Consider the following 23,874-nt stretch of genomic DNA (forward strand, 5'->3'; position numbering starts at 1 on the left):
GATCGGATCATAAATCCGTCATTGGTTATGTTGAAAAAGAGGTGTGGTGACAGGCAGAAATCTGAGTCGCAGTCAATCAAACATACCTTTCATACCTGTGTTCACTGTGACACTTGCTCCCTGAGTCAAGTCAAATGCCCCCCTTTGTCTTGCCTGGGATCTCAGATCATGGCCTTAGAGGAAGATTCCTGTGGACATGATTCCTGTGGATTATGGCTGACCCCAGTAGAATCTCTGAGCCCTCTCCTGTTACCCACTCCCCCTCTGATCTGAATAAGCTCAGAATGATGAAAATCAATTACAAGGGTGATTTTATATGACTTTTTAGAGGTCTGCACCTAGAGGAATAGGCGCAGAGAAAATCTAGGGATTACATTTGATGCAACTGGGTTGCAAGGTTGGAATTCACAATATTGCTGGAACCCAGCAGGCATCCTCTGCTGTGAAACTTGGCTGAGCCCCGTTTGAAGAAGCAACGCTTTGAGAGGTGCAGTAACTGCGCAGCCCTTTCCTTTTTTAGGGGGCGCTGCTTCACAACTGTCAGGAGCCGAGCGCTTCTCATTGGCTAAACGGTCATAGCGGCTGTCAGAACAGAAGCTTCCGATTGGTCCGCGGTTTGGGTGCTGTTGAAATGGTGACTCCTGATTGGCTGGGCTTTTCTAAGGTGTGTGGGGCGGAGGTCTTGAATGGATGTGGTTTTATTTCACGTTATCCCCACCCATTGAAGGGAAGACAAAAGGGGAAACGGCGGGGAAACAGGATTCGTTGTCTGATCTTTGTGAATTCCGGCGAAGAGTCCTCCTCGGTAACATGGCCTTCCCGATTTCCTTTCGTGCAATATAAGGGGGAGGGGGTTGCCCACTGTTGCCCACCCACCCCTTTGTGAAATCTCCCGTCTCTCGAGGGGCTCCTTTTGCCCCCCCCCAATTGCGCAGAAACTTCCGACACTTCAGGTTCTTTTTGGAACGCGTGCACCCCGGGAGGTAAGGTTGCAGAGCAGTGAAACTCCAATAAGCTCCACTTCCGAGAGAGGAAAGGAGTTTTGGAGCAAGCCCTGGTCCTTCTGCTGTGTGGAGCCCTATAGGCCTCCTGCCCCTTCCCCCAAGTCTGACCCTGACGACACCCCCACCCGAAAGTCATACAGTGGTACCTCGGGTTACATACGCTTCAGGTTACAGACTCCGCTAACCCAGAAATAGTACCTCGGGTTAAGAACTTTGCTTCAGGATGAGAACAGAAATTGCACCGCGGCAGTCGGAGGCCCCATTAGCTAAAGTGGTGCTTCAGGTTAAGAACAGTTTCAGGTTAAGAACGGACCTCTGGAACGAATTAAGTACTTAACCCGAGGTACCACTGTACTTGGAATCCCACCAAACTGAAATCCAGAAGAAACGTTGCTCTTTGTTTAGTGACAGCCTGCAATCCTATTATCTGCGTTTGCGAGTGTGCGTGCCCCTCGGCGCCCCTTCCCAAAATCTGATCCTGGGCACGTGGGGTAGAATCTCGAGGAGGAAAGGAGCCAAACCAGGTCCTTTGTCAAGTTCCATAGCTTTGGCTGGCCAGTTAAGAACTGCCATTCTCAACTCTAAATGGGTGGACCGTTCCCCACTTTGGGCGGCTTGTTTGTCTGTCAGTCTGTTTTTACCCCGCCTTTCCCCCGACTCAAGGCTTCTTCATACCCTCTAACATTTATCCAGTGGAACAACAGCAACAAACAAAGGTCCGTTGAAACTGGAATACATTTGCCTCAAGCAGTAACATTTGCAGTAAACTGTTGCAATAATCTGTGGGGAATATTCATTGAACACAAGGTAACATGTAAAAGAATATGAAGTAACACACATGCTTGCAACTATGTTTCAACACCTCAATCACTCCAAATAAAGACCTTTATTAGTCACACTGCATTGAATGAGTGGCTATCAATAGTGGAAAAAGGGCGGCTGTTTACCAGCTCCATCTGGTACGCAGGATGAGACCCTCCCTGCCTGCGGACTGCCTCGCCAGAGTGGTGCATGCTCTGGTTATCTCCCGCTTGGACTACTGCAATGCTCTCTACGTGGGGCTGCCTTTGAAGGTGACCCGGAAACTGCAATTAATCCAGAATGCGGCAGCTAGACTGGTGACTGAGAGCGGCCGCCAGGACCATATAACACCCATTTTAAAGACCTACATTGGCTCCCAGTACGTTTCTGAGCACAATTCAAAGTGTTTAAAGCCCTAAACGGCCTCAGTCCAGTATATCTGAAGGAGCGTCTCCACCCCCATCATTCTGCCCGGACACTGAGGTCCATCTCCGAGGGCCTTCTGGTGGTTCCCTCATTGCGAGAAGCAAAGCTACAGGGAACCAGGCAGAGGGCCTTCTCAGTAGTGGCACCTGCCCTGTGGAACGCCCTCCCACCAGATGTCAAAGAGAACAACAACCAGCAGACTTTTAGAAGACATCTGAAGGCAGCCCTGTTTAGGGAAGCTTTTAATGTTTAACAGACCACTGTATTTTAATACTTTGTTGGAAGCCGCTCAGAGTGGCTGGGGAAACCCAGCCAGATGGGCGGGGTATAAATAATAAATTTTTATTATTAAATTTTTATATCACCAGAAAGCAGCAAATTCTCCCCTGCCGGTTGAAGGGCATGTCCAGCTCATGATGGACATCTGGCCAGTCTGACTGGGCCACATCCTGGCCTTGATGGACCTAAAATACGGCACACCCCTGTCCTCCCCTGTGCGTTGTATCCCCTGGCAGAATACCTCCATTCATCTGCACTTGGAGTGGAATACGAAGGATGAGGAAGTGAAGTCAGTGATGGTACAATGGGCAAGGGATTTTGGTTATAATATCCAAATGGAGGACTGGGAAAAGCTATGGAGAGTGAATATAAAATTTACGGCCTGTATGTTACTTAAGGAAAATATGATGAAGATGCTATACAGGTGGTATATGACACCTGTAAAACTGGCTAAGATGTATAAGGTAGATAACAAGTGCTGGAAAGGAAGGGTCTTTTTACCATCAATGGTGGGAGTGCAAGAAAGTTAAAAGCTTCTGGGAGGAAATCTACAATGAACTGAAAAAGATGTTAAGTTATACCTTTGTAAAAAAGCCAGAAGCCTTTCTATTAGGTATTGTGGGAAAGGACATTAGGAGAAAGGATTGCAAACTTTTCCAGTACGCGGTTACGGCAGCCAGAATTGTGGTAGCTCAGAGGTGGAAGCAGGAAGAAATCCCAGCGGTTGCAGAGTGGAGAGCAAAACTGACAGAATATGCCGAGTTGGATAAATTAACAGGGAAAATAAGATACTTAAAGGATCAAAAATTTATTGAAGACTGGGGGAAAATTGTGGGTTATCTGGAGAACAAATGTTTTGTAAATACAACGCTAGTGGGATTTAAAGAGGCACTGTAAAGAACTAACAAGTATTGTTTAATCGAAATAATGTATAAAGGGAGGTACGAATGGCAATATGAAAGGATGGGATGTGACTTAAAGATACAAACACGAATGAATGTCAACGACGCTGAAGGAAGTTCAAAATGTATGAGAAGTGATGAAATATGGATATAATGTATAAATAATGAAATTAATAATAAAAAATTTAATGCAAAAAAAATAAAAATAAATTTTTATTATTAAATTTTTATATCACCAGAAAGCAGCAAATTCTCCCCTGCCGGTTGCAGGGCATGTCCAGCTCATGATGGACGTCTGGCCAGTCTGACTGGGCCACATCCTGGCCTTGACGGACCTAAAATACGGCACACCCCTGTCCTCCCCTGTGCGTTGTATCTCCTGGCAGAATACCTCCATTCATCTGCACTGGATTTCGAGGGGTCTCTCTGCGCATGCTCTCTCTCCGACCCCCATCGCTCTACCCCCAGGAAGAGCTGGTGATTGATGCATTTCTGAAGGAGGGGGCTGCCAGCGTTGACCTTGCTGTTGTCTTCTGGGAAGGCTAAGTGGCTGGGGACTTTCCTGAACCTCAACCAGAGCCAATCACAGGCTCTGAGGCTGCCTGATCATCAGTTGCTGGGCAGGGAAGATCCAGCTGTTGCCAAACCCAACGCTTCTTGTTCTCCTCTCTGACTCTGTCCCTGGCTGCTGAAGGCAACAAGGAATCTTTCTCTAGGCTAGGGGAAGGGGAGAGAAAAGAAGGAAAAGCCAGCTTACCCCCACCCCATTCCCCCTCCTCACCCCTTGCATAGAATCAGTCCTCCTTTGTGGGATCAGCCCACCAGCTGTGGAGCCCCCACCCCCCCTCCCTGTGTCTCTCCTGGGGGACCAGCCTTTTCAGGGATGAAATTTGGGAGAGGCTGCTCTGCTCATCCCAAGGAAACCACCAAACCCCACTTAGAAGCCCCTGGGATAACTTTTGACTTTGGGCACTTACTCTCCTTCTTCTAATGGTCACATGTCTTGCTTCACTTACTTTCAAATGAGGCAAATGGGCCCTTTCACATTCACAGGACCTGCGGCTCTTTCTGCTGAGGGGGGCCCTGGTCTCCTGCCCCACAGCCTTGCCCTGACAGCTCCCCTGGCCCCCCTCCCCACACGAGACTTTGCTGAAGGTTCTCCTTTGCTTCTGCCTTGAGATCCAGGAGAATGTTTGCTCTTTTGCTGAAAGTGGATCTGCAAAAAGGATCCCATTTCCCCTTCTAAAGAAACCATGACAACTGCAAGGTATAATATTGCACAGCAGGCTGGGCCTTGTCTGCCAGTCCCTGTGATGTCCCTGCACAAGCCTTGGCCCCAGATGGGACCCCTCTCCCAAACCCCTCTCTGGGGGGTCATGTCCCTCCTGGAGCCTCTTGCTAGGGGGAGGAAGAGCTGGAAGACGACTCTTTCGACTGGCATTCATTTATGGAAGGAGGCATTTATGCAAGGGACAGAATGGGGAGAGGAGGGAAAACAGCAGATCAAGACCCCCGAAAGCAGCGACTCCTTCCCTGGGGGTGTTAGCACATGTTCTGTGCCCCTGGTCCTCCACTTGGTGGGTCTCAGCCTGATCCCATGTGGGCTGAAACAGGAGCCCTGAAACCTCACAGATATAAAGATGGAGAAATGCATGTTTGGCTTGAAAGGGGGTCTGGGGTCTGGAAAGGTTGAAGAGACCTGTCTCTGCCCCACACCCGACTCACGAAGGAGGTCTGGCCAGCCTGACTGGGCCACATCCTGGCCTTGGCTAAACTGAAACACCCCCACCCTCTCCTGTGGGTTGTGCCCCATAGCCCTGAGGACTTGGAGGGGTCTGTGCCCATTCTCCCCCCTTCCTCCTCCCTCCTGCCTTGGGAAGAGATGACCCACTTTGCTCTCTTGAGGCAAGAGGGAGGGGGCTGCTCTCCAAGGAAATCTCCCCCCACCTTGAGCCAAGGGGCCCCTATTCCTCTAGCAGAGGATGCTATGGGGCTTGCCCAGCCCCATTCCATTCAGCTCAGCCATTCCCAAGGGGGTCCTTCCCTAAAACTGCAATTCCTCTTAAGCCATTGCTGCTGGGCTGAAGGGGGGGCTGTGCTATGGGGGGGGCCCTGGAAGCTACTTCTCTGTGAGGAGGTTTTGCTGCGCTCCCTGTTGACCTCCGTCTCCTGGATCGTGGCCAGCTTCCCTCTTTCATTTCCCTGAATGCTGAGCTGTGCTCCAGGCCTCCATGTGGGGGGAAGCGAAACTCCCCCCAGCGCCTTTCTGCAGCGTCTCCTCTGCTGCCAGAAACAAGGGGGCAGAAGGAGGGAGAGGTGGGGGAGGGAGACATGTGCTATGGGCCCAGAAGTCCTGCTTCTGTCACCAGGGAGCAGACTGCCTGGATCCTGCCCCTCCTGTCCTGGGACCCCTTGCCCCCCTCCTCTTGGTCTGTTTCTTCCTCCAAGAGGCCTCCTTCCCAGCCTCAGGCAGGAGCTGCATGGACACCCAAATTACATTGGCACTGCCTGCAAGGAGAAATCTAGCACAGCAGGGAGGAAGGCTGCAGGCCAAGCCGTTGCCCCCGTTTCCTGCTTGCCGGGAGGTTATTCTGCTTCTCCTTCACATTGGTGAGACAACAGTAAAAGCATGAAGCTGCAGCTACAGTGGAACAAGATGCAGAGAATTCCCACTGGGGGGAAGGCTGAGTGCTGGGGGAAAATTGCCTCCTTCCTCTTTGAAGCAAAATGCAAAATGCAGAGGCTGTCACGAGCTCACAGCTTGCAAACTTTGTTGTTGGAACATGAAGAGTCTGCCATTTGCAGTTTTGCCTTTAAGAGCAAAAATAGAAATTAGTGCTGGATTTCACATTTTACATGGGATGATTATTGACAGTGGGGAGAAGACAGCCTCTTAACTCCCCCCCCCCCCGTAATTATTTGAAGCGGGTCGTAAAGCCAGAGATGCTCCAACCAATGACTTGTTTAAAAAGTTCCTGTTTCGAGGGGACCTGAATGTCACAATCTCCACTTCTGCCTTGAAGCACAAAACAGGGTTGGGGGAGGGGTAAAGCAGAGTTGCTATTGCTGCTGCTGCTGCTGGGTGGGGGGATGGCTTTGGCGTTGTCCTGCTGGGGACTTTCCTGGAGGGGCGGTTTGATAGGAGCCAATCACAGGTCCCGACACTGCCTGGTCATCGGTTGCTGGGCAGGAAACGCGTTGCTCTTGTCAAACCCCTTCGAGTGCAGCTCTGGCTGGTCTCTGACTGTGTCCTGGGCTGCTGAAGAGGAGAAGGAGCCTTTGATAGGCAAGAGGGAGGACGGAGGAGGAAGACAGCCTGCAAAGATCAGGCCACCCGCACCCCACTTTCTCCCTAACTCTTTCCCTCTGGATCATCCCTTCTCCAACTTCTGACTTTTGGGGATCAGCCCTCCTGCTGTGGAGGCCCCTGTTCACTTGCACCAGACCAGACTTATCCCAGATTTGAGGAATGTTGCCATACTGAAGGATCACTGCTCAGGGGCCCCTTCTTGCCCACTTGGGGTCTCTTGGCAATGCTAGACTCAGACTCTTACCCCCCTTACTGGTAGCATGTGTTCCTTCAGCTGCTTCCAGATGTGGAGAGTCAGCCCTGCAGCCTTGAGGGACCTCCTGCTCCTTCTGCCGACTGGGGCTCTGGCCCTGTGCCCCCAGGTCTTGCCCTGACGGCACTCCTGCCCTGCCCCTCTGCCAAACTCTGCCTTCTGTCTCTCTGCATTAATTGGCTCACCCCCCCCCAATTTGGATCCCACCCATTTGAGATCCTGAAGAAGGTATGAGATTGCACAGGAATCTGGGCCTTGTCTGTTGGCCTCTGGGATGTTCCTGCTCAAGGCTTGGCGCCAGGAAGGACGCCTCTCCCAAACGCCACTCGGTGGTGTCATTTACCCTCTGGAGACTCGGAGGGGGGGAGAGAAAGAGCTGAACAGCTCCTTGCATTAATTTATCTTAATGAGGCACACAAAAATCAGGGCAAGACAGGGAGCCACCAGCAAAGAGTGAATCCTTCTCTGAGGGTTTTAAGGCATGTTCCAGGCAACACAGTCAATTCATGATGGTCTGGCCAGGCTGACTGGGTCACATCCTGACCTTGCATGTCCTGAAACACCCCTCTCTAGTGTGTTGTTGCCCCTGGAAGAAGACCTTCATTCATCCACCCAGAATTTGGAGGGGTATCTGCACATTTCCTCCCTCTTCCCCCGATCACTCACTCCAGTCTCAGGAAGAGCAGGTGCTTTGATCTGGTGAGGCATTTTAGGACAGGGGGATGGGCTGTTCTGTTTCTGTCATCTGTTCCCCCAGTGGGAATCCACAGGCCCTGTGTGATAATGGTTTGGGGCATCACACGACCCACAGCAGGTATGAGGATCAGCAGAGTTGGTTTTTCAGACTGATAAGGGTCCCTCTGCTCCAGCTGGCTTCTGTGGTCTTCTTTTATCTACCAGAATTTGGCCCTAAAGACACGAGGGGTCAATGTAGACATTCTGTTGCAGTGCTACCCATTTCCTCAACGGTTCACCTTTTTGCTTTGAAAGAATAAATATATTCAGAGCTTATAAGCAGAGAAAACAGCACTAGAAACAAATCAACAAACTGTAAGATTTATTCATTGCTTTTGGAAATATGGGAGCATGTATGAAAACCAGCAATTGGGCTGCCCAGAAGCCATTGGGAAAGTTTTGCAGAAGAAGAAGAGATATTTTCCTCTACACAGACAGATACATCCCTGCTCTATGTGGACAAGAAAGGTGTTTGGGGTCTCTTAGCAGCTAAACTTCCCCAACAATATGGATCTTTGGGATTAAGGAAACACCTGAGGGGTGTATTCCTGCAGTGAAATGCACAGAACTGAGTAAGGCTCTCTCAAAAAACTGGAGAGGGAGGTGAATGGTTTTTGGTAAGTGGGGTGGAGATATGAATTAGTATTCCAACTTCCAACTCTACAATTCTGAGATTCTATAAAATACACGATTACTAGACAGTCAGAAGCAAAGGCACCAGGGAGTTTCAGAACCTGCATAGAGGGAGCTGTAAATGTTGCACCATGGCAAGACATTTAATGTGAGAAAACCATATACTTTTCTTTCTTACTTAAATAGTCTGAGAGCAATTTCTTTGCTAAGAGGGAAACATAAAAGGGATAAAAGTAATGTAAGTCTGCCTAAGCATCTTTGGCTATCATAATTGTTCTCAAAAGTTAAACATATTATCCCAAAAGCTTCTAAGGATAAGCTGCGCACGGAGGAAGCAACTCCTTCCAGCTGATTTGTAGCAGAAGAGACTCTTGGCAAAGGAGCTGAGCTGAGAGGGTTCAAGGAAGAGGCTGCCAGGAAAGGAATCCCCCATTATCTGAAAAGGAAGGAGAAGGGAGCTGGTGAGCTGGGAATATGGAGGCTGAGCACCTTCCGGGCAGGATGAGGCCCACCCCACCCCTTTGCTGTGCATTTTGGCTTCCCTTGAATTTGTCTCTGAGCCCCTGAGGGGAAACGGGTTCGACTCACATGAAGCCCCTGCGATCGTTCATCCTCATGGCCTTGAAGAAAAGGATGGTGCCAGCGATGATGCCCAGGATGCCAAAGGCCAAGCCCAGGGCACACAGCACGTTCTCCATCGTCTCCGGGATGGGAGAGGGCGCCTTGGAAACTGGGATGGAGAGAGAGAGAGAGGACAGGGCTAAAGAGGGACTCTGTTTCTCTGTGTGTGTTCAATGTAAGAAAAAACCCAGGAGTCCTGACACACCCGCCCCACAGCCATTAATACACACTTTTAAGTTGAACTGAGAGAAACTATCTCAAGGAACCCCCAAAAGGCAGCTGAGCAACTTATTGTCTCCTATGGCTAGAAGGAGTAGAAGAAATTATGCAAAACTGCAAATGTACTTCACTTGCATAAATTACTCTGATCTTCAGAACTGCCTACTTATGAGCCATGAATCTGGGTTTCTGAGTTCAAGACCCAGAGAAAAGGCCCAATCCTGCCCGGTGCTTACCCCAGATCTTCTCCATCTTTCCCTCTGGGATGCCCCAGTGCTCCACCTGGCAGACGTAGATGTCTCCCTGCTCAGGGACGAAGGGAAGATAGGAGAACTTGCGGAAAGTGTTGTCCACGCTGGGGTAGAAGTCTGTCTCCTCCACGCCCTCAGAGACCACCTCGTTGTTCTTCAGCCAGGTGACGTTCAGCACTGGGGGGGAGAACCTGTCCACAAAGCAGATGAGGACGTTGGGGTCCCCCAGTTCCACGGCATTTTCCGGGTACACAGTGGCCGAAGGAGCAACTGAGGAAGGAGAGGGAGAAAGAAAGGGGATTAAAACCCATGTTAAGCAGTCTAGAAATGGAAAGCATAGCAATTAGGTGCTCTGGGTATTTCTGCACCGGGTGTTCAGGTTTGGGAATGCCTCTGAGCTTGTACAGAGTGCAATGCTGCCCCTCCCACCAGGTTTCCCTTCCCTTTTAGCCTGTCTCAGTCAGCCAAGGACTGGCTCCCTGGAACAGAGTTCCCTCTGGGGAGGCAGAAAGGGGTCCTGAAGGGTCTTCTGGGTCAGAAGCCAAGAGACCACCCCCTGCCTGCCCCCCAGCTCTCTCCCCTGCCCCCCTCGCGTGTCCTACCATTCAGGGCACGGGTGCGGTTGCTTCGCTTCATGAGCACCTCCATGTTGTTCTTCATGACGGCGATGTTGGCCAGGGCGCCCTGCACCTCGAAGCTGGTGAAGCGCTGGAAGTCCGGCAGCCTCCAGACGTTCTGCTTCTTCTCCCAGTCCACGTGCAGGATCTCCTCGTTGTCAAACTCCAGCAGGAACTCCCCGGACTTCTTCTCCGAAGGGAAGCTCTCCTGGAAGAAGTCCAGCTCCACCAGGGTGTCCTCCACTGCAGGGGTGGGAGAGAGAGAGGGAGGCTTTAGGACCCCGCAGCAGGATGAAGGAGAACCTGCCCCATTGCTAGGAATGGGGTCACCACCAGGAAGGCTCTCAAAGAAGACGGGGGGGGGGGCTTCATCTGCTCCCAAACACACAGACTTTTAAATCCCCTCATTTCCGAGCCATCACAGCCGCAAAAGATGATCATGGGGGGCATTTGTGTGTGGGGTGACTCTGGCAGATAGAAAGTTGGAGGAATCCTTCGAGAGACCAATCCATGACTCCTCACAGGGTTTTTGTGAATATAGCAAGGATGTAACTCTGCCCTGAGCTCCTTGCCCCAAAGTGAAACCAAGAATACAAGGAGTTTTTAAGGGTTCTGCTCAGAGATTTCTTTTAGGGTCCACTGAAGTTTCTGGCCCCTTTTGTGTTGCTGGGGAGGAGAGAGACCATTCTGTCGGGGGCGGGCATTAGGTGGGGGGCTGATGCCTTTTGGGGCGACCACTGGGGTCTTCCGGACCAGGCAGATCTCTGTGTCAGCCGAGCCCACAGAGAGGAATAATAATTCTTGTTTTATTTCCCTTTCCCTCCTTGTAACAGGAAAGGCTAGGGGCACAGACTCCGATCTTTTAAGCTAGGTGGGGGGGGGGAAGAGTGCTGTTTTCACCCCGTTTTCCCCTTCATTTTTTAAACCACCTTATTTGAGGGAGCAAATCCTCCTAGCCCGTGATCCTCCCTTTCCACTCACCTCCCAGCACTCTTTCGTGGGGGGGGGGGGAGAACGTCCACTTTCCTTCCTCCCCCCATCCCTCCGTATTCCCGGGCGCAGCTTCTGCACCTGTCGTGGGGAGGGGGCTTCTCCTCCCTTAGCCCAAGAGACCCCTCCTCCTTTGCCCACAAGCAACGCCCAGGGGCGCAGTCTTTCTCCCCCTTCCCCCTCTTTGGCTCCCTCCGCAGACATCTCTCCCTCCCTCCTGGCCCCCCTGACCTTTCAGGGCTCCGGCCCCCCTTGGCGGGGCGAGGAGGAGGGTCGCCCAGAGGCAGCAAAGGGCTCTTCCTCCTCCTCCTCCTCTTCTTCCTCCTCCTCCGGGCTCCATCTCTGCAGCTCTTCCTGGGCCGAGGCGGGCGAGGGGCGACTCAAGCCCAAGTGTCCCTTGCCCCTTGCTCGCCCTCCAAGTGGCTGTGGGGCGGGGGCGGCCAGGGGGCGGCTTTGGCGGAGCAGGAAAGCCCCTGCCAGCTCGGCCAATGAGAAAGCGCCCTGGCGATGACCAGCCTGTCTCCAGGTAAACCATCCCCAGGCAGGAGCCTCAGCCGGAGACGGAGCGAAAACAGCAGCATTTGGGGGTGGGGGGGCTGGATCTCCCCAAGAGGGGAGGGGTCTCCTCCAGGGAAGGGGCTGCGGGGGCTCCTCTCTGTCTCCCCCCCCCCGTGTGTTTCTTCATGGGGCTCCTCAGACACCAGCGCCAGGGATGTTTCTTGCACAGGGGGGCTGGGGGCTGGAGGGGGCTTTTATTGGGGGGAGGGGTTTCCTTATTGGGGGGCTGCCAGGTCTCCTCGGGATGCAGGCTGGGGGGCGAAGAGGGGGAGCCCCCTCCCTCAGCAGACAGCTATTCCCCCCTTGAAACTTCCTTCCTCTTTCCGGATACAAGAAGGAACGAAGTTTAGCGGCTTAAAACGCAGCAGAAGAAAAGCGCATCTCGCTGTTTTGAAGCCTGAGTCTGAAATTTCCCTTTTTGCTGCCAGAATAAACTTTTGGATGGAACTGACAGATTCTTGTTAAGCTTTGTATCCCCGCAAAGGTTTTCTGGGGAAGATCTTGATTCACACGCGACGCAGCAACAATGGAGACATCAGAAGCAGCTGAGAAGGCGAAGAGGAACTTGCAGGTCGAGCGAGAGCCGAGAGAGCCCTGACAATGCTCTTTCCAGAAGTTCCCTGCCTGGCGACCGATGACGCTGCCTGGGCTCGGAGGCGGATTGGACGCTCGCGGGGCGGGGCGGCGGAGTGGGCGGGGCTTGGACAGGAGTTTCCCCCGGGGCTGAGCGGAGAAAGTCCCATTGGGGAGTCTTGGGGGGCGAAGGAGAGAGAAGGATGGGGGGCTGCGGCGCCGCGCCTTTGGCCTTGGGGGGGCTCCTGCTGGGGATGCTGGTGGTCTCCGCTTCGGAGGGGCTGGGCGTGGAGGCGCCTCCAGGTGAGCCAAGAGTCTGCAATGGGGGGAGAAGGAAGAGGAAACTCCACTTAGCGGGACCCCCATCGGTGGGGCTCCTTTGGCGACCCCTCGTAGATGGTCTTCCATGATCTTAGCAGTCAGTCCGTAAGTGACTGTGGAGGCCAATTCTGGATCCCCACGTCCTTCCACAGGGGGGACAGAGGTTGGGGGGGGGGTGGAGTTGATCCCGGTGAGGGTTTGCCAAGCGTGTCTTCCTCTTCTCACGTTTCTGCCTTGTGTCTTGAGTTTGAGTGTCTTCAAAGCCCATGACGCCTTTGGTAAAGGCTGTTCTCCAACTGGAGCGCTCGCAGGCCAGTGTTTCCCAGTTGTCAGTGTTTATTCTACATTTTGTTAGATTTGCTTTGAGAGAGTCTTTTAACCTCTTTTGTTGACCACCAGCATTACGCTTTCCACTTTTAAGTTAGGACTAGAGTAGCTGCTTTGGAAGATGATAATCAGGCGTCCGAACAACATGGTTTAGTTCAGGGAAAACAAAAAAATTCCTTCTAGTAGCACCTTAAAGACCAACTAAGTTAGTTCTTGGTATGAGCTTTCGTGTGCATGCACACTTCTTCAGGTATCTTCAGGTCTTTAAGGTGCTACTGGAAGGAATTTTTTTGTTTTGACTATGGCAGACCAACACGGCTACCTATCTGTAACTAGTTCAGGGAAGTTGATCCTGAAGAATCCTTGCTTCCCCACGGGGGATCTTTGCTTCTTCCAGGACACGGGAGGCAAAGGGGCAGGAGGGAAGGTGAAACACCCCCCCCCCACTGAAAAAGAGCAGCTCAGGCTTCTTGGACTGGGAAGGAGAAAGCATTTAATTATATCCCAGCTTTCAGGATAAAAATCCTACCCCAGCAGCTTACAAATAACATTCAATTTAATTTTAATAGAACCACAATATTCACACATTAAATAGTCTTCCTGCAGGACAGCTGATGGCAGGCAGCCCTAGGGGACTTTTTTGCGGGGGGGGGGCAGTTGAATCTGGCCCTGAGATCTTCTTCACCTGCTTCTCAAAATCATCCTCATCATTATTAGTCCATAACCAATTATTAACTCTATAAAGGACTCCACATAAGGCATAAATATACCTTTCATCTGCTCTTTCTCAATAATAAGAAACGCAAGTGCGTAGTCAGGATTTTTGTTAGGGAGGGGCAGAACCTCAGTTTGCTATGTATTTTTATTGATGGGGGGCAGTTGCCCCTCCCTGTTCCCCTTGGCTACGTCCATGGAGCAGCAGCGAAAGTGGGGCAAATGGCTCCCTGCTCCGGGGACCCTGAACTCCCCCCCTCGCGGCAGGTCCCCTCTCCCAGCCCCCCCCCCGCCTTGGGGTCCTCTGGGTGCCAAAATGGGCTCCTGCGTAGACTGGCGTCGCTTCCTGCGCTCTGGCAGGGAAAGCGAAAGTGAAACCGGGTCTACCCGCTAGAGGGAATCTCGTGGGGGGGGGGTTGCAGTGAAGCCCCCTTCAGCGTCTCCCCCCCTCCTCGGCATCTCGCCCCTTTCCTGGTCTCTCTCCCACCCTAACATTTCTTCTTTCAGCCGGAGGGCAATAAAAGGAGGGGGGAGGTTTACGTTTTTGTTTTAAAGAAACTAGAGATAAGCATGGGCGTAGCCATGGGGGGGCAGGGAGCAGCTGCCCCCTTAAATAAATTAACCAAATAAAGCAGATAGCTTGCTTCTGTCCCCCTCCCCAATAAATCCTGGCTACGCCCATGGGGTCCAGGGTCAAGTTGGAGGTTGTGGCTCCCTCTCCACAACGGCCTTCTTCCTGATTTCTCCCTTTCCTTTGGGAGGAGGCGAAGGGGGGGGGGTCTCACTGCTCAGCACCCCCCCCTTGCCATGGGATCACGTGACAGGAGAGAGAGAATGGGAGACAGACGGACCGCCTCTCTCCTGCCCGGCAGCTGCAACTCTCCGCTGTCGTGGGAGCTGCGCCCTTAAGGCAACCGGGAACCGGAAGTCTCTATTTCCCCCCAATTTTCTCCCCCCCCCCGCAGAGCATTTCCTGTTCCAGCAGAAGGGCGAGTGCCACTTCTCCAACGGGACGCAGCGGATCCGCCTCCTATATAGGCAGTTCTTCGACCGGCAGGAGCTCTTCTACTTCGACAGCGACCGAGGGAAGTTCGTGGCTGTGGCTGAAATAATGGAGTCCGATGTCAAGAGCTGGAACCAGGACAAGGACCTCCTGCGGCGCCTGATGGCCAACGTGGATGTCTTCTGCCGGCACAACTACGGGGGCATCGAGCCCTTCTCCCAGGCCCGGCGCGGTGAGTCCAGACTCGGGGAGGGGGGGGCGTCATGGGAAATGGGGCCCAAGGAAGAACCCAAAATGGGGGGGGTGTGGGGTGGACACGGGACGTTCTCCCTTCCCTGCCCCCCCCCGCCCTCCTGCTTTTCAGAGAGGAAGAGGGGCCTTTCCTGACGGCCCACTCCTGACAAGAGTTTCAGTGTCCCTGGAAGCATCACAAACCATTTTATGTGTTGCAATCTGGAGGGTGTCTCTCTGTTTGTTTGTTTGTTTGTTTGTTTATTATTAATTAAATTCGCATCCCGCCCTATATCTGTAGGTCTCAGGGCAGCTTGCAACACAAAATTGCAGTATTTACAATAATAATTATAATAATAAATAACAATAACAACAATAATAGAAGTAATGATTTATTATTATTATTATTAATAATAATAATAATAATAATAATAATACCCCATCCATCTAGCTGGGTTTCCTCAGCCACTCTGGGTGGCTCCCAACAGAATTAAAAGCACAATAGAACATTAAAAACTTCATTTACTGCCTGTGCTGCCTCTGGTTCTCCATCTCCTCATTCCACCCCCACAACGACCCTGTGAGGGAGGCCAGGCTGAGAGGAGGGGCTGGCCAGGGACACCTAGTGAGGCTCAAGGCCCAGGGGGGATTTGAACCCAGGACACAGTCTAACACTGAACTGCATGAGAGTGGGGGGCTGCAAGGGGGAATAGGCAGCCTTTCAGGGGGAGAAGAGAGCACATTTCAAGCAGAAACCCTGAACATTTTAAAAGTACAATATGTTATTTGGACATAACTCAATTAATAATTGTGACACATTAGCATGTCGTTTCTTGCACACCTGACATGGATTCAGGTAGGGCTGCCATATGTCCAGGTTTTCCAGGGAATCTGGGTGTTTAAATCGGGGGGGGGGAGGGGTTTAGAAATTAACCCCACAATTGCAAAATCACATACATTCAGGATTAAATAATTATTATTATAAACATGGTCCATTTCCTTTCCACCCACTCATTACTATTTTCAGCTAACAGGCTCCCCTCCAGCTCTCCCCCCCCCCCCCGTTCTCCAGGGATCATCCCTAAATCAAAAAGATACTGTGCAGTGAATTCTGAAGATCATCCTGTTTGCTAGGAAAAAAGGAAGGACAAAATCCTGAGATTCCCAGGACTAGGAAATGAGACAGAAGGATGGAAAGTGTCCTAGGAAGGGGAGGGGCATCCCAGGACCCCCAGGGAGGAGCAGTTCCCTGTTTGAGGAATGACCAGCCTGACCCCTGGGGAAACTGGGCTGACTTTGGGGAGATGGGGGGGGTCAGAGATCCCACTGGTGGGAGTGGGAAGTTGGGGGCTGGGAGCGTAGCATCGACTGACTGTCCCAGGGGGGGGCAAACTAGGCTTCCTGTCACCCGGGCAAAGACACACACACACACACCCCAACATATTTGTTCACAAAGTGCATAAAAAGAAAGATGCTGGAGAAGAGAGAGTCTCTCCAAATAATAACATTGTCTGTTTATCTGGCTTTCATTCAACCTTAAGATTTCCAGAGAGTAGTAGATCATTTGAGGAATTCTAAGAAATATTATGATTTTTTTTTTGGAATTTGCATTTTATTTATTTGTTAACATTCTTATATTACATCGGTAAACGTTGTCATATTACATTACAGGACTTACTATAATACAATTCCCAACGTGTATACAAAAATTATATACAAATTTTATATACCTAGAAAGAAAATGAAACAAAAGAAAGACCAAAGAGAAAAAACAACCCCCCCCCAAAATCATATACATACCAACACACTAGACTTCCTGTCTATCCCATTGTATATTCCTTTTTTACAAATGAATGTACTCTTATTATTGTATACATATTATCTAATACATTCCTATATCGATATGTGCTCTTAGTCTTATTTCTCAACTCAGTCTCACTCCAACCTCAATCAAATGCTAGCATAGATAGCGAACCTTTACTGCATTTTTGAACATATGTTTTATATCTATTCCACTTTTCCATAAATTTTTGTTTTGAATTGCCTCTCAGGGTATTTGTTAACTGCGCCATTTCAGCAAATTCTTGTAGCTTGTCATGCCAGTCCGTTATTGTCGGGGCTTCTTGTTCCTTCCACCCCTTTGCCACCAAAGTCCGAGTTGCGGCCATTGTATATAAGAATACCTCCCTAAAGGCCTTCTGGCATTTCTGAGCAGAGGCATTTTTGTTAAGCCAACAATGCTTAACAGAAATGCCTCTAGTCTTTTAAAAAAAGTTATTCCAAACATTTTTTTCAACTCCTCGTAAATTAAGCCCCAGAACACTTTGATCTTCCTACATGTCCACCACATATGATACATTACTCCCACCACACCTCCAACAAGTATTTGCTAAATTTTTATACATCTTCGATAGACTTGAGGGGGTGAGGTACCATCTGTGCTGCATCTTTAACATATTTTCTTTGATGTTATAACACGCCGTAAATTTAATATTTGTTCTCCAAAGCTCTTCCCATTTGGTCATCGTTATTGGACGTCCAATGTCCTGTGCCCATCTAATCATTGTTTCCTTAACCTCCTCCTCCTTAACTTCCCATTCCAGGAGGAGTTGATATATTCTTGAAATTACCCTGATTTTATTATTTATTAATTCTGTTTCGAGCTAAGAGGGCTGATTATCAATCCCATCTTTTTATCTTGCTTAAACATTTCGTATATTTGATGGTATTTTAAGCCCCAGAACACTTTGATCTTCCTACATGTCTCCCACATATGATACATGTCGCCATTACTCCCATCACACCTCCAACAAGTATTCACTAAATTTTTATACATCTTTGAGAGTCTTGAGGGGGTGAGGTACCATCTGTCCTGCATCTTTAACATATTTTCTTTGATGTTATAACACGCCGTAAATTTAATATTTGTTCTCCAAAGCTGCCCATCTAAACATTGTTGCCTTAACCTCCTCCTCCTCCTTAACTTCCCATTCCAGGAAGAGTCAATATATTCTCGAAATTACCCTAGAAGCTTCACCCGGGGCTGAGACCCTGGCTAGCGCCCCCCCCCTTAACTATGGCCCTGGACCTTCCACTGGGATGGTGCGAGAGGATCCCCCATTCCCCTCTCCTCCCTCCCTGGAAGCCTCCAGGTCCCTCCCTGCCTAAATCTCTGACCTTCCTCCCACATCTCCCTTGCCTCCCTCCCACAGTCCAGCCCAAGGTGAAGATCACCCCGACAGACAACGTTGAATCTTCACCACACAACACTCTGCTGATTTGCACCGTGAACCGCTTCTTCCCTGCGGGGATCGAGATCAAGTGGTTCAGGAACGGGAAGGAGGAGCCCAAAGTGTGGACCACGGACCTCATCCGGAACGGGGACTGGACCTTCCATATTGAGGTGATGCTGGAGACAAAGCCAGAACGTGGAGACGTCTACACCTGCCAGGTGGAGCACGCCAGCTTCGAAGGCCCCGTCACGGTGAAATGGGGTAGGACGCCTTCCCAGCCCTGACCCACCTACTGCCCAAGGAAGTGAGGGGCATGCCTGGGGGGCTAGATGGGTTGCTCTCCCACTCACAACTTTTTCTTTCTTCAGAGCCACAGTCGGACTCTGCCAGGAGCAAGATGTGGACGGGGATTGTGGGGATTGTGCTGGGGCTGGTCTTTGGGGCCACTGGACTCGCCCTTTACCTGAAGAACAAGAAAGGTGAGGGTGGGGTGCCAGGGGGAGAGGGAGGGTTGGGTGTGGGGCTGGACTGGGCTCCAGGCTCCCCTCCTCTTCTTAGGCAGAGGGTCTGGAGAGGGTTCTGTGCCTTCTCCACTCCTAGGAGGTCCCTCTTGGTGTCTCAGAATTTAGTCCAAACTGGTCTCAGGCCAGAATCACCTGCAGGACCTCTGTCTCTTATCTGAGACTCTTTCTATCTTTTTTACAATGTGGAGAAACACAGCTGTTCTTCTGGATTTAGAAGCCTTTGTACTTTCAGGGCTGTTCTTCTAAGGTCCTCCTGTCTTCCCTAAAGTGCCAGTGTGGTGTAGTGGTTAAGAGCAGTGGACTCGTAATCTGGTGAACCACGTTCGATTCCCTGCTCCTCCACATGCAGCTGCTGGGTGACCTTGGGCCAGTCACACTTCTTTGAAGTCTCTCAGCCTCACTCACCTCACAGAGTGTTTGTTGTGGGGGAGGAAGGGAAGGGAGATTGTTAGCCACTTTGAGACTTCTTCAGGTAGTGATAAAGTGGGATATGAAATCCAAACTCCTTCTCTTCTCCAGATCAAAACTGCTGAAAGCAGTAAGAGCAAGGCTCTCTTGCCACACAGAGCAAAAGGCCTTTGAGACACCCACAGCCAGGATTCCATCACCTCACTTGGACCTCTTCCTCATTTGCATGAATTACTTTGCATGCATTAATTAATAACTGGGCAAGGCTGAGCCCCCTATAGGATGCAACCTATGGAATGAGCGGTTTGTGTGGGACACTGGGGAGAAGAGTAGATTGCAAAACATCCTTTCTGTGTTGGGAAAGAAATATTCATTTCCATTTAACGAATAATCTTTAACCCCTTATATTCTGTTTTGCAGAGGGAGTTGGGAAACAGTTCTTAGTTGCGCCTTGATTGCATTATCTTGATCTTGGGAGCTCTGGGGTTCTCAGGGGATCTATTCCAGTTGATATTTGATGCTGACCAAGTATTGCTGTTATCTTTTTTCCCTCCCAGGGAGAGCTGTTCCCCAGCCTGCAGGTAACTTTCATCTCTCTCCCTCCCCCTCCTCCTTCCCCCACCCCTTCTCCCGGCTGCTTAGGGTGTCCCCCTTGCTTGCTTTTCATACAGCTGGGGATGGGGGATGGTTCTGGTTTAACCCCCCCCCCATATGCACACACTCTAATTTCATCTCCTGGAAGTGGGTCTGCAGGAGAATTCCCCACCTGGGACACTGTCAGGCAAAGCTCACTTTTAGGGGCCAATGAGGAGACCAGGGCTTGGTTCCCCTGCCCACATTCCAAGACACGTAGCCCAAGGGTGGGGAACCTTTTAAACCCCAAAGTGGGTGGAGCAACGCATGCAAATATCCCCTTTCCAGAATAGACTACTTTCTTTTTTGTTTTTGTTTAAATATTTATTGAAGTTTCCAAGAAAAAAGAAAACAAAAAGAAGAAAGAAAAAAAAAACATACACAGTACAAAAAAGAAAATAAAAAGCAAAAACACCAAAAACACAACCATTATAACAGTAATCATATCCTTTTTGGACTTCCTTCAACGTTACTGACAATCATTCATTGTTATCCTTTTGATACGCATTTCTTCCTTTTTCCCATATTGCCAATTATTCTTCCCTTCCTTACAATCTCTACTAGGCAATATTTATTATTTATTTACAAAGCCTCTTTGAATCCTACTAGCGTTATTTTTACACCATAGTTGCTTTCCAGATAACACACAAATTTCTCCCAGTCCTTTATAAATTTTTGATCTTTGGTATATCTAATTTTCCCTGTTAATCTATCCAATTCAGCATATTCTATCAATTTTGCTACTAGACTACTTTCTACCCCTCTCCGTTCTTCAGTGGTGTAGTGGTTAAGAGTGGTGGACTCGTAATCTGGGGAACTGGGTTCGCTTCCCCACTCCTCCACCTGCAGCTGCGGGGTGACCTTGGGCCAGTCACACTTCTCTGAAGTCTCTCAGCCCCACTCACCTCACAGAGGGTTTGTTGTGGGCGAGGAAGGGAAGGAGATTGTTAGCCGCTTTGAGACTAGTGATAAAGCAGGATATCAAATCCAAACTCTTCTTCTTCATCATCCTCAGAGTTCAAGGAGTATCCCATGGAGGTGGAAACACTTGAGGAGGGTACAAAGCAGGGACAAGAGGAGTCTTAGGGGCCAAAGAGAGAGAGTCCTGGGGGCCACCTCCTGGGCCAGAGTCCTGGGATTCCCCATCCCTCTTCAGAACCTCCTCTTTCCTATTGCCTAAGCCAGCCAAGACTCCATCCTCAGAGCCTCCCCTGCCAGACCCATAACCTCCAGGCCCTGCGGACTCCAACTCCCACCACCCCCAGCCAGCATGGCCAATGCTTGGAGGGCACAATGGGAACTGCAGAATCCCTGCTGAGTGGTCCCCCAAATCTTGCCAGGGATTCATCCCCCCCTTCGCTCCCCACAGTGATGGGCTTGTCTCTCTTTTCTCTCTGCCTGCAGGACTCACCGATTAGACTTAGCTGCTCCCTCAGGATCCCGGGATGTGGAGAATTCTTTCCTGCAAGTTGCCCTCTGTCCATGCTCAGAGGATGGGAGCTTTTCGTTGGTTGCTTTTTATTACTTCTTTTTCTGGGTGTCGCTTGGGGTTTCCATTGCTCTTTCATTTGGCAGATTGGCAGTTATTCTAGCCTGACGTAGCTTTATTTGCACATCTATGTTGGAGACGCTGTGCTCTGAATCTCCCCAGAGAAGCCTGAGCTGAGCCTTAAAGCAACGATGGATCCAGTCAGACTGTCAGGACTGAATGTTAGTTCTTAAAGCCCTGATGGGGAGCCTCATAAAATTTGACTCACTTTTTGGGGGGTATATTTTTCAATAAAATTTTCTTTTTTACATTTTAGAATATTCCTGTAAACAATTTTAAAATATAAATGATTTCCCTTCTCTTTCCATGGTTCATTTTACATACCATAAATCCCTGCAAGTGGGATTTCCCACCCATATATTCAATAAACATTTTCCAACCTTCTCTGTCAGATGGCAAAGGTGGTTGCTCACGGGTAACCCGGCAGGACTCCGACCTGTCTTTTACAGGTTTTATTAGGTGCAAAAACTATTTACAGTGCAGAACCCCAAAGTTCAAGTCTGCCTCAGTCGCTAGCAGAATCCGGGAGTGCCTGTTTCCTGGGCCTCCCCCAGCATAAAAGTCTCGTTACACCCAGCCTTTTCCTTCCCTCTTTGCGCTTTAGACTTCTGCGCAGGGTGGGTGACGGAGGGGGCGTGCTTCCCTCCTGGCCAGCTTTGCCAGGAGCGGTGCTGAGGCTCCCACCAGCATCCTCTGGTCCTTTCACCTCTTCCCCCCTGGAGGTGGGGTTTTCCTCATCACCGGAAGAGGAACTGCTTCGCAAGATTTTCGGAGGCTCCCTGTAACACAACTGCCCTTCTGTTTCCCGCCCCTGTTCTGATGGCAGTTCCCTGACATTCTCTAAATGTATGTTCTGCTTGTTCTCTTATTCTATATGTTAAATCTGAAAGCTGAGCATATTCCATCAGCTTAAGTTACCATTCATCTTTGGTTGGGACCTCACTCATTTTCCATTTTTGGGCTGACAAAACACGGGCCGCAGTAGTGGCAGACATAAATAACCTTTTTTGACACCTGGGAAATTCCGTCTGAATTATCCCCAACGAAAAGGGCTCTGGTTTTGGTTTTTTTTTGAAAAGCACCTTTAAACATTTTTTTAAATTCATTATAAATTATTTCCCAGTACTCTTTTACCCTTTTACAAGTCCACCATATGTGATAGAACATACCCTCAACCTCAGTTTCAAAAAGGACCTTCCTTCTGGACAAGAGTCCAAGTCTCCCTCCCTCCTTGTAGCCAATGAGACCCATCCTCTTCCTCCTGATCCAAATAGGAATTAGCCAACTGTATTGATACACTCCACCCCAATCTCTGAGTGGGGCAAGTTTGCAGGGGTCCAGAGTTCATGCTTTCTTTGGAACTGAGGTCCGGCAGAGACTGGTGTCTTTAGGACATATGGTTTCTTTACACATCTCTACAGCCTGAGCCTACAGTGGAGGGGCTCACAGCATTCACATCCCAATAGGTTCTTCCTTCTCCCCTGACCACAGCTGCCTTGGATTCTAGCAAGGCCCCAGCCATGGGTCTGATCCTCTCCCTCTAGCTTGCCACTTACAGACTGAAACCTTTTCCGCCACAGCAAACTGAAATCCCAAAAGCTCAAAACCCTGTTGTCTCTGCCCCCTAACTCAGAACTCAGGGTGGGGGTCCACCCATTTGCATCTGGCCCCACTTCCTTCGTGGCTTATCGCCTTCCTTTGTGAGGTTCAGGGCTCATAATTAGCAGCCAGGAAGTATAACAATATATTAAAGTATATTAAAAGCACACACCCCCCATTCTTCCTCCAGCTTGCCCCTCAACAGGTGGTATGAGTCCAATTTCAAGCGACAGCCCCCTCCTTCCCCTGCCCTGATGCCTTTATCTCCTCATAGTGGGTGATTTGTTAATTGCTCTGTAAAGACCCATCTATTTTGTCAAAATCATGATTTCACAGCCTTGGGATGATCTCCCCTGAGTTGCACTGTGGCAAGGCTGCCTAAAGGAAGTATATAAGTGTATCATTGTGCCTTAGATTATAGTGCCTAATTATAATAAACCAAATACTGTGTCTTTCACTGTGCCTTATTATTGCTGTGCTAGCAAAAACATGCATTTAGCTGAATTTGCAGTTTGCAGGAAAGACATCCATCATAGTCACAAGATGGTAATAGTCACCAGGTGTCCTCTGAAACAGAATATCCAAGTTTGATGCTTTCCACATAGGATGTCTGATAACAAGGGGTTTTTTTGCTTGCTTGCCAAAAGGGGATTTTTGCTTGCTTGCCAAAAGGGGATTTTTGCTTGCTTGCTGATAACACAGTATATGAGAAAATGTCTAACGTAATGAGCTATTGCAGAAATAAAGAAGCGATCTTTATAAGGACATAAGGAAGGCTGATGTCTAAGTTTATTGGCTTAATTTTGCTCTAGTACATGAATATGTAATGCCTAAAGCTAGCCGGAAAAAAGGTAGATATACCCATGGAACTGTTGATCGGGGTCCAGTCTTTGAGAGGAGACTCCACTGGGCCTATTGCTGTCAGCAATAAACTTACTTTCTATTTCTCCAACTGATGCGTTTGTGATCTTTGAGTTCACCCAGAACAAGGTTCCCAGGTTACCACGCAACATTCTGGTGCCGTGACTCGGATAGCAGGCTAGAGGGGCCTCAGGGACCCCAGGCCCTTGCCCACTGGGTGGGGTGGAATGTCGCTGGACCACCAGCTTTTCCCCAAGCGCCATTGGACACTGTCTCCAAGGAGGGGGACCGTGCTCCAC

The 23,874-nt window shown here is 49.9% G+C and overlaps 1 protein-coding gene and 1 pseudogene across 2 annotated transcripts; one reads left to right on the forward strand and one right to left on the reverse strand.

The window, feature by feature from the left end:
- Positions 1 to 8,015: 8,015 nt before the first annotated feature.
- Positions 8,016 to 11,591, reverse strand: LOC309364150 (HLA class II histocompatibility antigen, DR alpha chain-like). Its single transcript, XM_081900924.1, has 5 exons — positions 11,273 to 11,591; positions 10,037 to 10,294; positions 9,420 to 9,704; positions 8,932 to 9,073; positions 8,016 to 8,779 (listed from the first exon to the last, which is right to left on the reverse strand). The coding sequence occupies exons 1-5, from the start codon at positions 11,574 to 11,576 to the stop codon at positions 8,776 to 8,778; spliced, it is 993 nt and encodes a 330-aa protein (XP_081757050.1). The 5' UTR covers positions 11,577 to 11,591; the 3' UTR covers positions 8,016 to 8,775.
- A 627-nt stretch (positions 11,592 to 12,218) lies between these two features.
- Positions 12,219 to 23,666, forward strand: LOC309364151 (H-2 class II histocompatibility antigen, E-S beta chain-like; annotated as a pseudogene). Its single transcript, XR_014173450.1, has 7 exons — positions 12,219 to 12,475; positions 14,500 to 14,769; positions 17,981 to 18,262; positions 18,370 to 18,480; positions 19,491 to 19,514; positions 20,971 to 23,337; positions 23,387 to 23,666. The product of XR_014173450.1 is annotated as an H-2 class II histocompatibility antigen, E-S beta chain-like (transcript).
- The last annotated feature ends 208 nt before the right edge of the window (positions 23,667 to 23,874 follow it).

Source organism: Podarcis melisellensis (genome assembly GCF_964234715.1).
Source record: "Podarcis melisellensis genome assembly, chromosome: 2".
Taxonomy (NCBI): Eukaryota; Metazoa; Chordata; class Lepidosauria; order Squamata; family Lacertidae; genus Podarcis; species Podarcis melisellensis.

Coding starts and splice junctions, on each gene's coding strand:
- LOC309364150 (XM_081900924.1), bottom strand. CDS start 11,576: ATGGTTTACCTGGAGACAGGCTGGTCATCGCCAGGGCGCTTTCTCATT. Junction 10,295..11,272: donor GGGGGCCGGAGCCCTGAAAG/GTCAGGGGGGCC, acceptor CCACCCCTGCAG/TGGAGGACACCCTGGTGGAG. Junction 9,074..9,419: donor AAAGATGGAGAAGATCTGGG/GTAAGCACCGGG, acceptor TCTCCATCCCAG/TTTCCAAGGCGCCCTCTCCC.